The sequence below is a fragment of the Saccostrea echinata genome, unplaced genomic scaffold (assembly GCF_033153115.1).
Source record: "Saccostrea echinata isolate AGI-Se365-2 ecotype Australia unplaced genomic scaffold, CSIRO_AGI_Sech_v1 ptg000011l, whole genome shotgun sequence".
NCBI classification, from domain to species: Eukaryota; Metazoa; Mollusca; class Bivalvia; order Ostreida; family Ostreidae; genus Saccostrea; species Saccostrea echinata.
The window spans coordinates 4,016,180-4,028,916 of NW_026889760.1; the positions used below are offsets into that span (position 1 = coordinate 4,016,180).

At 31.9% G+C, this 12,737-nt stretch overlaps 2 protein-coding genes across 2 annotated transcripts; one reads left to right on the plus strand and one right to left on the minus strand.

Moving 5' to 3' along the window:
- Positions 1-308: 308 nt before the first annotated feature.
- Positions 309-1,936, plus strand: LOC133184876 (uncharacterized). Its single transcript, XM_061319949.1, has 2 exons — positions 309-378; positions 732-1,936. Exons 1-2 carry the CDS (start codon positions 309-311, stop codon positions 1,934-1,936), a joined length of 1,275 nt encoding a protein of 424 aa, XP_061175933.1.
- A 662-nt stretch (positions 1,937-2,598) lies between these two features.
- On the minus strand, positions 2,599-5,873 carry LOC133184946 (uncharacterized). The gene is made up of 3 exons (XM_061320015.1): positions 5,733-5,873; positions 3,391-3,644; positions 2,599-3,093 (listed from the first exon to the last, which is right to left on the minus strand). Exons 2-3 carry the CDS (start codon positions 3,619-3,621, stop codon positions 2,833-2,835), a joined length of 492 nt encoding a protein of 163 aa, XP_061175999.1. The 5' UTR covers positions 3,622-3,644; positions 5,733-5,873; the 3' UTR covers positions 2,599-2,832.
- Between the last annotated feature and the right edge of the window lie 6,864 nt (positions 5,874-12,737).

The following is a 12,737-nucleotide window of genomic DNA, read 5'->3' on the forward strand; positions in this document are numbered from 1 at the left end:
AATTTATTATTCCTCCATTGCGATGAGTACAGACAATTTCAATATGCAAATTAATTATTTGATAACGAAATAGTATCAATATTAAGATACAAATTACTGTGAATAAGGTCCGCCAAGAAGAGTTATCTCCCCCAGGTGGCGCTCGTGTACTATGAGGTATAGATACGTCGCCATATTTGTCTACTTTATAATAGTTAAAAACCGCGTTAAGGATAAATCGTCGATATGCCAGTGTATTGTTGTGTACCTCCGTGTAAAATTAAGAAAGGTGGACATCTGTTCCCTTCGAATCCCGATCTAAAATTGAAATGGCGAGTCGCGATTCGAAGATTGGATGTAAAATCAAGAAAGTTATAGGAGCCGGCTGCTCACGACCGGGTGTGTGGAGATCACTTCACACACGATGATTACATTCAATCAACACTACTTGGTTAGTTCGTTATGGTAAACTAGTTGTTGATCTAATTAACTACGTTTTTAAATAATTGGTTCTTAGCTCAAAATCATCGTAACGTGAATTAAATCTACTGTATACATGCTATGCGCAGTAAACACGGCTAACGTTAGCCTACAGTTTTCATACTCTGGCGATTCATCATACTCGAATTATCAATTATTTAATTAGCGTGTATTTAATTATAATCACACCCAAATGTTTCCTTATTTTTCGAAATAAAGAGAAAACACATGAAAGTGAAAGTAGGTTACAATAGAGTTTGTTTTATTTTAAGGGGAGAGAAAGAGACTAAAACCAGAGGCTGTTCCTTCTGTCTTTTCCTTTGCATGTAAGAATGAGTCATCCAGCGCAAGAGAACAAAGATACAGTAAAAGAGTCAAGTGTGATAGAAATCATAGTGAAAATGTGTCTAGTAGTGAATGTATTAGAGATCATAGTGAAAATGGGTCTAGTAGTGAATGTGTTGTAAATGAAGTGGTGGTGGAGTCTGTACAAGAAGTTAATGCTGATTGTGAATGTTATGAAAGTGATGAAAAGAAGCTGCATGATCAGTCAGTCCAATGTGATATTGGAAAAAGCAACAGGTTTTCCATTGAAAAATTGCAAAGTAATGATAAAATGGTGAAATATTACACTGGTTTTGAAAATTATGACCATTTCATGATGTTTTTTCAAGTACTTGGTCCTGCAGCACATGATTTGAATCTAAAAAGCAACTTACTTTCCCCTGAAGACCAGTTCTTTTTAGTTATGATAAAACTGAGACAAGCTAAAGAAGACATTGAGTTGAGTTATTTGTTTCAAGTCAGTGAAAGTACTGTTTCAAATATTATTGTTACATGGATCAATTTTATGTACTTCCAACTTAAAGAGATTAACATTTGGCCCTCGAGATCTGTAATTGATGAATATATGCCTGATGACTTCTTTGCAAATTTCTGCAAAACTAGAGTGATAATTGATGCCACTGAGGTACCAATAAATAAGCCCCAGAATGTAAATGCCCAGAGTGCTACATTTTCGAATTACAAGAATAAAAATACACTAAAGGTGATGATTGGTTGTACACCACGTGGAACTGTCAGTTATATTTCCGATGCATACTGTGGTGGTACAAGTGACAGACAAATTATTGAACGTTCTGACTTACTTAGAGACCAGGACAAATTCCAAGACCATGACAGTATAATGGCTGACAGGGGTATCATGGTCCAGGATTTGTTTGCCCCTCGTAACATTCAGGTCAACACTCCAACAATGTTGAAAGGAAAAAGCCAACTTGAGGCACAAGATGTTGTTAAAGACCGAAGAATCGCATCAAAGCGAATTCATGTTGAAAGAATCATTGGACTGGCCAAGACTTTCAAAATTCTCAAGAAAGAGCTACCACAGGGCAAAGCCATTTTAGGCTCTAGAATCATTTTTATTTGTTTTTCAATATTGAATTTTAGACCTTGCATCGTTGACAAATATTCATAATAATGTACTACCATTCAAATGAATATTATTTAATACATGTTGTAGAATAAAAACAATGATTTCAGTTACACTTGCATTATTCAATCTAACATTTTCACATTGTACTCAATTAACTGTTGTTTCTTAAATAATTTTGTCTTAAAGCAGCAAGTGGATACATCTTTATAATTATCTCTATACACCTCTTCACCTCTTTACAAACCATTAATAACTTCATAAACATTTCTCTTGGATTATTCTAAATTCCAGGTTGACTACTGAAAATCTACATTTTGTAATATAGAACCATAGTGTCAATGGTAAAAAAATGTTATCCATTACAACAGTGCACTATAATGACCATGTTAAGTTTTGATAAACAATCAAAATACTGTGCTGATCTTAACAGATGTAAAAGGCTTTTCTTAAAAGAAAACCTGCAAATATCATCATATTATCCATATAGAAATGAACAATTTATGTACAAGTCTTCACAGAAAAAGCTTAAACTGCAGATTTATGACATCAATTTACAATTTTTCATCAAGAAATTTTCTGTTGTGTTTTTTATAAAACAACTCTAACTTTGGTAGCATGCAACCAGAGAAGTAATCTCTATCAACATTGATTTCTTCCACAAAAATATCTACAAATGTGTAAACAACAAAGAAACACTTCTCTTTTTTTACAAACATTAAGCTGCCCTTGCACCTGCATATAATAATTATGATTCTGTTTTAAATGCAATACACCATCATCATCCTCTAGCAAGAATTGGAAAAACTTGTCTGCAGCAATCTTACGATCTCTATCCTTATATGGACATTTAATTTCAGCAATAGCATTTTCTCCAATAATGCCATCGGGCGAAGCAGCCAAATAATTGTTCTCCGAGTCTATGAAAAGACCACAAGTCTTTACTTTGAAACCCATATTTCTTGAAATGTTTGTCTTGCTACAGCTTCATACTGTTGGCCATGTAAGACAGCTGGTGTTTTCAGTTTAAGAGGTTTAAAGATGCTAGAACACAGCTTCAGTGTGTTACGTCGATCAGTAGCTTTGCAAATATCCCCTAACCTGGAAGCTGTCAAACGCCATTCTCTTTCTTGGTGCCAAACTTTCGACAGATTCTGTTTCCTAGTACTGTGTTCGATACGGGCAATGTCCCTATCTGAAACCTAGATACGAAAAATTAAAATTTGTTCATACCAAAGAAACACTTCAAGTATATCAAAATTCATTATAAACCAGTTCTTATATTTCAAGAATTTATAATGTAACCTTATAAGAATAGTTCAGTAGCACTTTAAATTATCAATACATGTATCTTCAACTTTCACCATTGCCAGAAGCTGCCATATTGAGGCATCAGTGTTTTACAAACACATCTTGTTTTTTTTTCTTTTCCAAAAGACATATAAATCATAACTCTTACAAAAGATTACAATTAACAAAATATTTCATTAATATCATACATTCTGAGCTGCATCTATCCAATATTCAGTGAATGGCAGGTCCAAGTAATCATGGTCCAGTACTGCAAAGTTGATAAATGCCTTTGGCTTCATGTACTTGAAAGATAAATCTGCTAACGTTAAAGCACAGTAATTGGTTACAATGTTGCTCACATAATCGTTGTATCCAGCAATTCCTCTGTATTTCTGAGGTCTTGGGTCACTAAGATCTGGGTTGTACCGACAAGGCATGTCTTCTGCTTTTATGGGGGAGCCTGTAAAATTCAAAGGTTTAAAATAAGTCGGACATTAACCAAAAAAAAAAAAAAAAAAAAAAAAAAAAAAAAAAAAAAAAAACATTAGTTTACGTGTAATTTAACTTCTATTACAATTTGCCAAATATATATTTCAGTATTGTATTCCTGTACAAAGAAATCACATTTCCATCACTTTTAATTAAGTAATATATTGAATATATCAGTATTTGTAATCAATATCTGCATTAATTTAAAGCTTTCTTATTTCATGGTTTACTTATAATATACATGTATATGACTTGTAAATTTGTGGATCATATGTATTCATCTTTAGTGTATATTCAACAAAGACTGAACATAAAAGCTAAATTTTGCATGCATGAGAAGAACTACCTAAAACAACTTCTCAAACTGTAGTTTTGTATACCTGTCTGTAGATCACGCAACTTTTATATTTTAACAATATTGTGACACGGGTCACAGAATTAAAGTTGTTATATGTTACAGGACATTATTATCTTAGCTAGCCACCCTTAGCCAATGGTGCTATCAAAAGTTGGGATTGTTTATGTCACCTGATTTCGAATCTTACCACATACATGTTCCCACAACTAGCATCATCAACAAACATAAAGAGTGTTTTTAAAAAAAATAATAATAATTAAGAAGTAGCTATTGAGCGATGTTTATTTGTTCTTAAGGGTGCAAGTCTGTCTCTCCAATACAGATTCCTTACATAAATAATTAGTCGACAAATGTACACGACATGATTGTCGGGGTTACTTTTTATCCCTGATACTTATTATTATTTTAATTTCTGCAGATGAATGAATTTAAAAAAAAAATGCTGATTTTTGAATTCATAGATGGAAAGATGAATATAAGTATTCATTCATTATTTAGGCCACTTTTAAAATTTTTTTACCCCCATACTGCATATTATAAAATCCAATAGAATCAAAACTCACAGTCAACCTATATCATATGATAGAACATGCTGCATTCGATCATAAATTACATTTTTATGTATCAAAAAGATAAAAAAAAATTCTTAGTCGGAGAATTACATTAATAATTATTTGTTATCTTAAATACCTATTAAACCTTATTTACATGTAGTTTCAAAAATATTTTTTTCTATAATTTTTTTGTCACTTATCCAAAGTCGATTAATTGCAGCAGTAAATATTTTTAATCTAAGATATCTATTAATAAGTTTTTTGTTGTTTTTTTTAAATATCCACTCCTAAATATTTTTAACTATTTTGTGTAAAACGTGATCGTTCGTGTATGTTGTCAACAATAACATTGCAGCCACTGCACATGCACTTGTATCGATCGCCACAAAAACAACAATGATCGATTTCACTGCTGTATTTGGAATAAACAAGGGGCGGAGCTTACTGGCGGCAAGATTAAAGCGGGGTCCGCTTCGCGCATGAGTGCGTAAAGCGAACCCAGAAAGCGAACGCCGGGTTCGCTCTAGCGGACCCAGAGCTGACCCCGAGCGAACGCAGAGCGAACCCGAAGCGAACCCAGAGCGCACCCAAAATTTCTGAAAGCGGACCCGTAGCGGACCCCGAGCGAACCCAGAAAGCGAACCCGGGGTGCGCTTTGGGTTCGCTCTGGTGTTAGGTTGTGTCTGGTCAGTACTGTATATAAACAACAACAAATATTCAAAATTAAAATAGTCAAATTAAAAAAAAAAAAACATGAATAGGAAACATTTTTAAACAGCTCAACTTGGAAAGACTTCTTTGGCTTATGAAAAGTCTGGAGATTATCTGTACATCCCCTAGGAATGGCTATAATGTGTGTTTCCCGAAATTTCACCAAGAGCAAAACAACAGCGGCTACATGTTTACAAGTTCCATTAGGGCCCTTCCCAGCAGGGCATTCACAATCTGAATTTTTAATTTCACCCGTTTTTCTGTGAATTCTTACACGATAATTGTAAGACACCTGTTAAATACAGTCAACAATATAATACTCATTACTCAGACAATCTTGATTCACTCTACATTCATACTACACACACATGTACATTGATTTTTTTTTTTAAATCTGTTTTTAATTAGTTGTTGTTCATTTATTTTGAAACACTACCTTTTTCTTCATTGCTGCTCTGACAAATCCTGTGAGAAAAAAGTCCTCATGTTGACAGTTAATACTCAGAGCTTCAACTCTCTCTGACTCCAAGAGCAATTTTCCTTTCACAATCGCTTTTGTATTGCCCATCATTTGCCTGTCAACTGCTTGTCTGTATTGAAAATATCCTAAGAATTCCAAAAGAAAATATATACAAGTTTTACACCTGCACATTGACATATTTATATTTGATATCCTCAAAACTGTTAAATTTCATGTGTGGCATACACCAAATTTTTTAACATACTTAAGCGATTTTCCCCCATATTACTGTACCTTCGATATGGGCTTCTGATATATGTGGCATTGAGTCATAATGCTCTGATGTAATTTGTTTATATCCAGTAGTGGGCCAGTCTACCTTCCTTTCCGCTGGCAGCTCTATTACGGGACCGCTAAAGTTAAAATTTCGTTCGTATGCTTCCAACCTACACAGTAATATGAAATTTGTTTAACAGTTTTTGTAGGCATATTGTCAGTACAATCACTGACTCGTGTGACTTGACTCTGATAACCCTAATTATTTTAATCATATTACGATTACTTCAATGAAAATCATTTATTTTAACAGTATTAATGCTATAAAGTACATTTGAGTGATATTTATTGTAAATCAAAGTTTCAAAGTTATCACTATAGAAAATTATAATATAAAAGTTATCACTATAGTTAATTTTATATGAAGTGTTTATTGTGTCGTAGTTATCGCTATAGTCATTGTAGTCTCTGTAGTTAACTATAATTTACTAAATTATTTTTGCTTCGGAAGACATGTCATTCATAACATTATTCCTAAAGATTCTTTAATAAATACAAAATTATAATCAATTGATTGTGACGGTAACAGAGGAGATATAAAATATCATGAGACAGTCTGTACCTATCTTAGACCTAATGAAATGAACCGATTTAAAACATAGGTTTCCTTGTTTTGTTGCTTTTAGTCTGATTCATTAAACTTCCTCTTCATACATTGTTTTTGCGAGGGATTTGGATGTAAATGATGTCATATCACTATTTCTATAATTCTGTGACAATTGTTTATATTGTTTTGGATATATTGTCCAGCAGTTGTACGTAAGTAATCAATATATGTTATCTTGTTTGTGTTTTGAGAAAACCTTCTATTAATAAAAAAATTCATTTTTTCCCCTAGTCATATTTATTTCTACTACTAAAAAACTTGAGATTTTTTTTTATCAAAATGTTTTTGTTGATTTAGTTCAGAAAAGTGTGCTATAAATTTTAAGAAGGTTGGGAATAGATGTGTTGGTAATTACAGCTTTATTTAGAATTCAAAAAAAAAAATTTGCATGATATTGATAATTCAGTAAATCAGGAGTAAAAATTTACAGAGAATTTATAAGGAATTTTCTAAAAAGATAATTTTCCTTTATTGAGGAATATTTTCTATTTTATCATATGTATTGCAGTATGTTCACCAGGGAATTACGGACTGAATTGTACTAAACGGTGTCCACCACTAACATACGGTACTTTATGTGGTGGAAAATGTAACTGTTCCCCTACAGAGTGTGACCCCAAGAATGGATGTCTAGAAGGTAGACATAAAAGAATTGCATTTTCAAAGTATACATGTATTAGATGTACTTAAAATGTATATCTCAAAGGTTTGTGCAAAACTAAGACGAACTACACTGTATATGTAGCATTATGCATAAAAGTATATGCAAATCGAAAAGACCAGTTTTAAGGACTAATTCAAGGTATGTAAAGATGTAAGATTCCGACAAATAAAGGAATTCACAGTCAAATCAAATCAATTTATAGCAAGTTTATAGCAAAAACATGCTGTTTTAATATAGTAATACAATTTAATTTTGTTTGTATTTTATTTTACGCTGTTTTATAATCCGCTTCGCGAATTATAAAGCGTAAACTGACCCAAATCAGGTTATACTCGAATAATTTGGCCAAGAATTAAAGTCATTCCTAAAATAATTTTGTTTTCAGGAAAAAGTGGTTGTTCCACTGGGTAAGAAACTTTGGTGATTTGAGAGCTTATGAGTTGTTCAAATTAATCAATCAAAGAATTAGACAAAATTTATCTTAATTCATTGTTTACTACAGAACCCTTGAAGATATTAACCAAACGTGTTGTTATAATTATTACAAAGTAAATGACACTTGTCAAGGTATGAAGACTTATTTTGCATTTCAATGGTATTTATATTTTCACAACCGTATCAAAAGAAGTAAAATCTATTGAAATATCAGATAACGCAAACTAGTAGTGAGGTCGAAATTGTTTCGTTATATTCATAAATCTTATGTTCAGTTTACTTTGGTAAGTGCATGATTTAAAAAAAAATGTTTAAGCATATGTACATGTGACTATCTTTTCACGTTTATTATGAGGTATATATTTGTTTTACTGAAATTTTTAGCTAATAAATAAAATAATAATTATCCTTTTTTTTCTTTCTTTTATAAGTTTGTCCTCCTGGATATTTTGACTCAACCTGTTCTTCTCTGTCCCTATCCAACATATGGGTCAAAATGTGCCGGTGTTTGTCATTGTTCCAATTATTCTTGCAGTCATGTAACTAGATGTCGTGTCACAACAGGTGTTGTACAGTTTTTTTGGAAAATATACCTCTTTTTTAAGTTGATATAATACCATTGTAATATTTATTAAAGTTTAGTAAAGTATCTAAAGTTAAGCCTATCTTTTTATTGATAGCTTGTTAACAGTTGTTGTTTTGACGGTACAAAGTTATATTAAGTTAATAAAAAATAGTAATGAATCTACGCAGCTATTTTAAGGCTTCCTAAAGCTTTAAAATACGTAGGATACAGATCATTGCACTTCGAGGTGTTTATTGATTTTAGTTTGTTAGTCAAAACTTAATTACAGCCAATTTATATACAGGGTTCTCTCAGCCATATATTAACATATTTATTATGATATAGCATGATTCTGTTGATCACGTAAAGGTCATCTATCATTTTTTGAAGAGTTCCATATAAATCGCGTCGGCGCACTGATTAAAATGATTATTAACTTTTTGTTATATAAATAAACTTATTGTTTCCTTGTGTATCTATGCTTGAAAAAAGTTATAATTTTACTTCGGTACTTCGAAATTCAACTTTATGACATATTTGTGGATATTTTTTTTTTTTTACACAACATCGTTATCTGTGTTAAAACAAAGCCATCCAAGATTTCCCAAAGCAAGATTCAGTGAGCGAATAAAGTCATCTTCCAGATTTCCACAAAAGATCTAAAATTAATCCATATTAATCACCTGCGCCTGATTTTTCTTATACACACATTATAAATTCTATCTCTAACCACGGGTAGAAAGCAGCAAATTATTTCAAAAGTACATTTATTCTATGCATTTTGAACTTGCTGAATTTCAGTCAACGGTAATTAAACGACGTATTTTTTTTTTAATATTCCGACGAATCGGATTTAAAAATACATTTTAGACTAGTCAATATAACATTTAGAACTCTGACATTTTACATGCAATTTGAAATAAGGAGAAAAGTTTTTGAAACATTAACCGTCAAATCAGCTCAGTGACTTAACGTCATTTTCCATTATGACGTATATTAGTGGAGGCACAGATTGCAATGTTATATTTTATGGGATTCCTTAACATAACTGCGTATACTTAACAACAAATTTCTAACAAAAAATTGAGTGTAAATGACTGATCTAGTCTTCGGACGAGCTTGGACTGCTATGATTTATCTATAATTCATTATTTTTTATACAAATCCATTATTTTTTTGATTTATATTGAATGCAAAAAAATCGTTTAATGGATGTGTTTGTTCTATCAAAATATCTTTTCTTTAAAACCATCTTGACAAAATAATCCCTTCTTTTTAGAATCATCACAAACTACTTATCATACAGCAGAAATAATTAAAAGTAGTAAGTAAAATTTACAGCATCAAAAACATGACAAATTACATCTATTCTCTTAAAAGACATGAGAAACATATATGCACTACCTTGTGTATATGTATTAGAAATTAAGATATGTAAGAATTTCAAGTACGCAAAATGAGTAAGCAGTACACAAAAGTTTTGCAATATGAATTTATCTTATTTTCCGAGTTTAAAATCCAGTATGCGAAAGTAAAGTTCATGTAAAGCAGGAATTTGTTTTTCTCTCATAAATTTATAGGTCTCAGAAGGTAGATGTTAGACTTATCTACGCAGCTTTTTTTTAAAATATGAAACTATTTTTTATAATTTTTTATATGACTGACAAAATTCATCTTTGCTAGAAACATTGATTACATTTTAGCTTGTTATTTTTTCACATTCATAAGACTGTTCAGAAGCAAAAACGCAATATAGCATTGTAATGAACAACATATTTAGGAATTTTACACTGCCTTGAGAGTTACTTTGGTTTCCTATTGATTAGGTAGCGTCTCCCTCAGTTTCAACCAAGTTAAGTCCTATGGTAGATTAGCGGTTCACATTACAACATTAAGAGCCAAAATTATCAAAATTACTAATATCTGTAAAAAAGTTCTTCAGTTTCAAATAAATGACGGTGAAACAATAAAGACTCTTCACCACAGCTTATTTCAATAGATTTATTTTAACCTATAGTATAAATATTATATAAGGTATCTAACTCCGATTTACAGAGATTACCTCAACCCGGTCATTTACGCTTTTATGGAAAAAGTACTGACAAAATGTTTATTACCATTTTTTTTACGATAATTTATCTACAAAATTGCACATGCCATGTTTGTCTTTATTTCCTTTTAACATCGTAAACATCGTTCAATCTCTGGTCGCTGATTGAGAAAATTCGTCTCGCAACATTCAGGGGAGGAGGGTATGCCACGAAATTCGGAGTTAGAAACATTGTGAAAATATTATACTCTGAGGTAATTTAAAAAAAAAAACAACAAGTGTCTGTGTTCCTCTCCATGTTTGACCTGTCTTTGATCTGTCACAGCTCTTTTTGTCACTTGTAATCAATATATATATATATATATATATATATATATATATATATATATATATATATATATATATATATATATATATATATATATATATATATATATATATATATATATATATATATATATATATATATACAGAGAGAGAGAGAGAGAGAGAGCAGATATGTATACCAGTACTGAAACTAATTCAACATGAACACAGAAAACAAATATGTACCATTCAAACACAACAATCATCGTTTCAATGGGAATAGTTTAAATATATGTTTGATAATCTCTTCTTCTGTACATGTATAATCTATGAATTCCAAATATATCGATTTTTTGTATGCCTAAAGAATCATTGAAAGAAAACCGTATCATTGATAGCGTTTATGCTGACCTTAATGAAGTAAACGTTGAAGAAAACATAGAAGATATTTTTAATATAGGAGAAACTTCATGAGGCTAATAAAATACCACGGTTTTTTTTAAGAAAAAAAGACGCAGAGAAGGAATGAGGGAAGTATTACATTCAAGTATCAGAGTGGCTTTATTTAACTTGAATGAAAATATATTTGTATAACAAAAATTGTATTGTATTGCCACAATCAATATTTAATCCTGATTATTATTTTATTTATGTTCATGAATTTTACTTATTTTTCCTTTACGGGACCTATTTATTTTGTTACTTGTAATAAACCTCAAATTTAGAAATTGCAGGCATTGGTCAGTTACGACCTATTGTATTAGGATTATTAAATTGCTGCATTGCTGACCACGTATCCGGAGTCCACATTTTCATACTTTTTACATGCTTGACGTACAGTCCAAGATGTGTAGATAGATAGTTTTTACAACGGTAACCATTTTGCCATGACAGTGAGGTAAATTTCCTTATGATTTAGAATTTTGATATTGCATTAAGATTTGTTAACATAGTAAGAAAACGGGTTGAGTAATGTTTTTGTTACTGTTTACGTATACAAGTTTTGCTGAGTAGAGTTACTCATGCGCATAATGTTCTGGTTTTGTACATGTACTAAGTTATGTACGCACGCAGTGTATTTTGTTTTTACTGCTTATACAGTCGGTGTTGTGGGTTTATTTGTTAAAACCACTTGTGTTAAGGAATTGAGTATTCTTAACGCTGTCTACATACAGTATGATGCAATATATATTCGGACAAGATGGCGGCGTGTTTATATTTTCGCCTTGTAACTTACTTATTATGATGTAAATAAATAGGTTTAAAAATATCGTTGGTATTTTGGGTAGTTATTTTTAACATCCGATGGTCATGTGACATTTGATATGTCACGTGATTTTGTTTTCGTCTGCTTTGTTAACGAAATTTGACAGCTGAAAGTAATATGGGTAGAAAAGGAAAAGAACTCAGTAGTGAGGTTAAAGAAGTCGCCAAGAAATTACTTGATGAGGGAAAAACTGTCAGGTATGTGGCGGATGTTCTTGGTGTGTCCCACTCTACTATTGGATCTCTGAAAAAACGTTTTGAAGAGAGGGGTTCAACAGAAAACATCCCGCGAAGTGGTCGACGGCCAACTGTGACAGATCGGGACTATAGATACTTAGAAAGGTTAGTAAAAAATAACAGGAGGGACAGTCTAGCAGAAATTACCAGCAAATTCAATGAAAACAGGAACATTGCAGTATCTAAACGTACCTTGCAGCTACATTTACACAAACATGGGTTTACAAGGCGTGTATCGAAGAAGAAACTGGTGATAAGGGAGGTAAATCGAAGAAAAAGATTGTCATGGTGCCGGGAAAAACGAAAGTTAACTGTTGAAGGATTTTGGAAGAAAGTAATTTTTTCGGATGAATCTAAAATTGTCATTGGACGTGATTCAAGGGTATATGTTTGGCGCAAGAGGGGTGAAGGATGGAGGCCTGATTTGGTGACTCAGCGCCGTTCAAAACCATGCTTTGAGATCATGATCTGGGGGTGTATTACTTGGAATGGAATTGGTACCATCACGGCAGTAA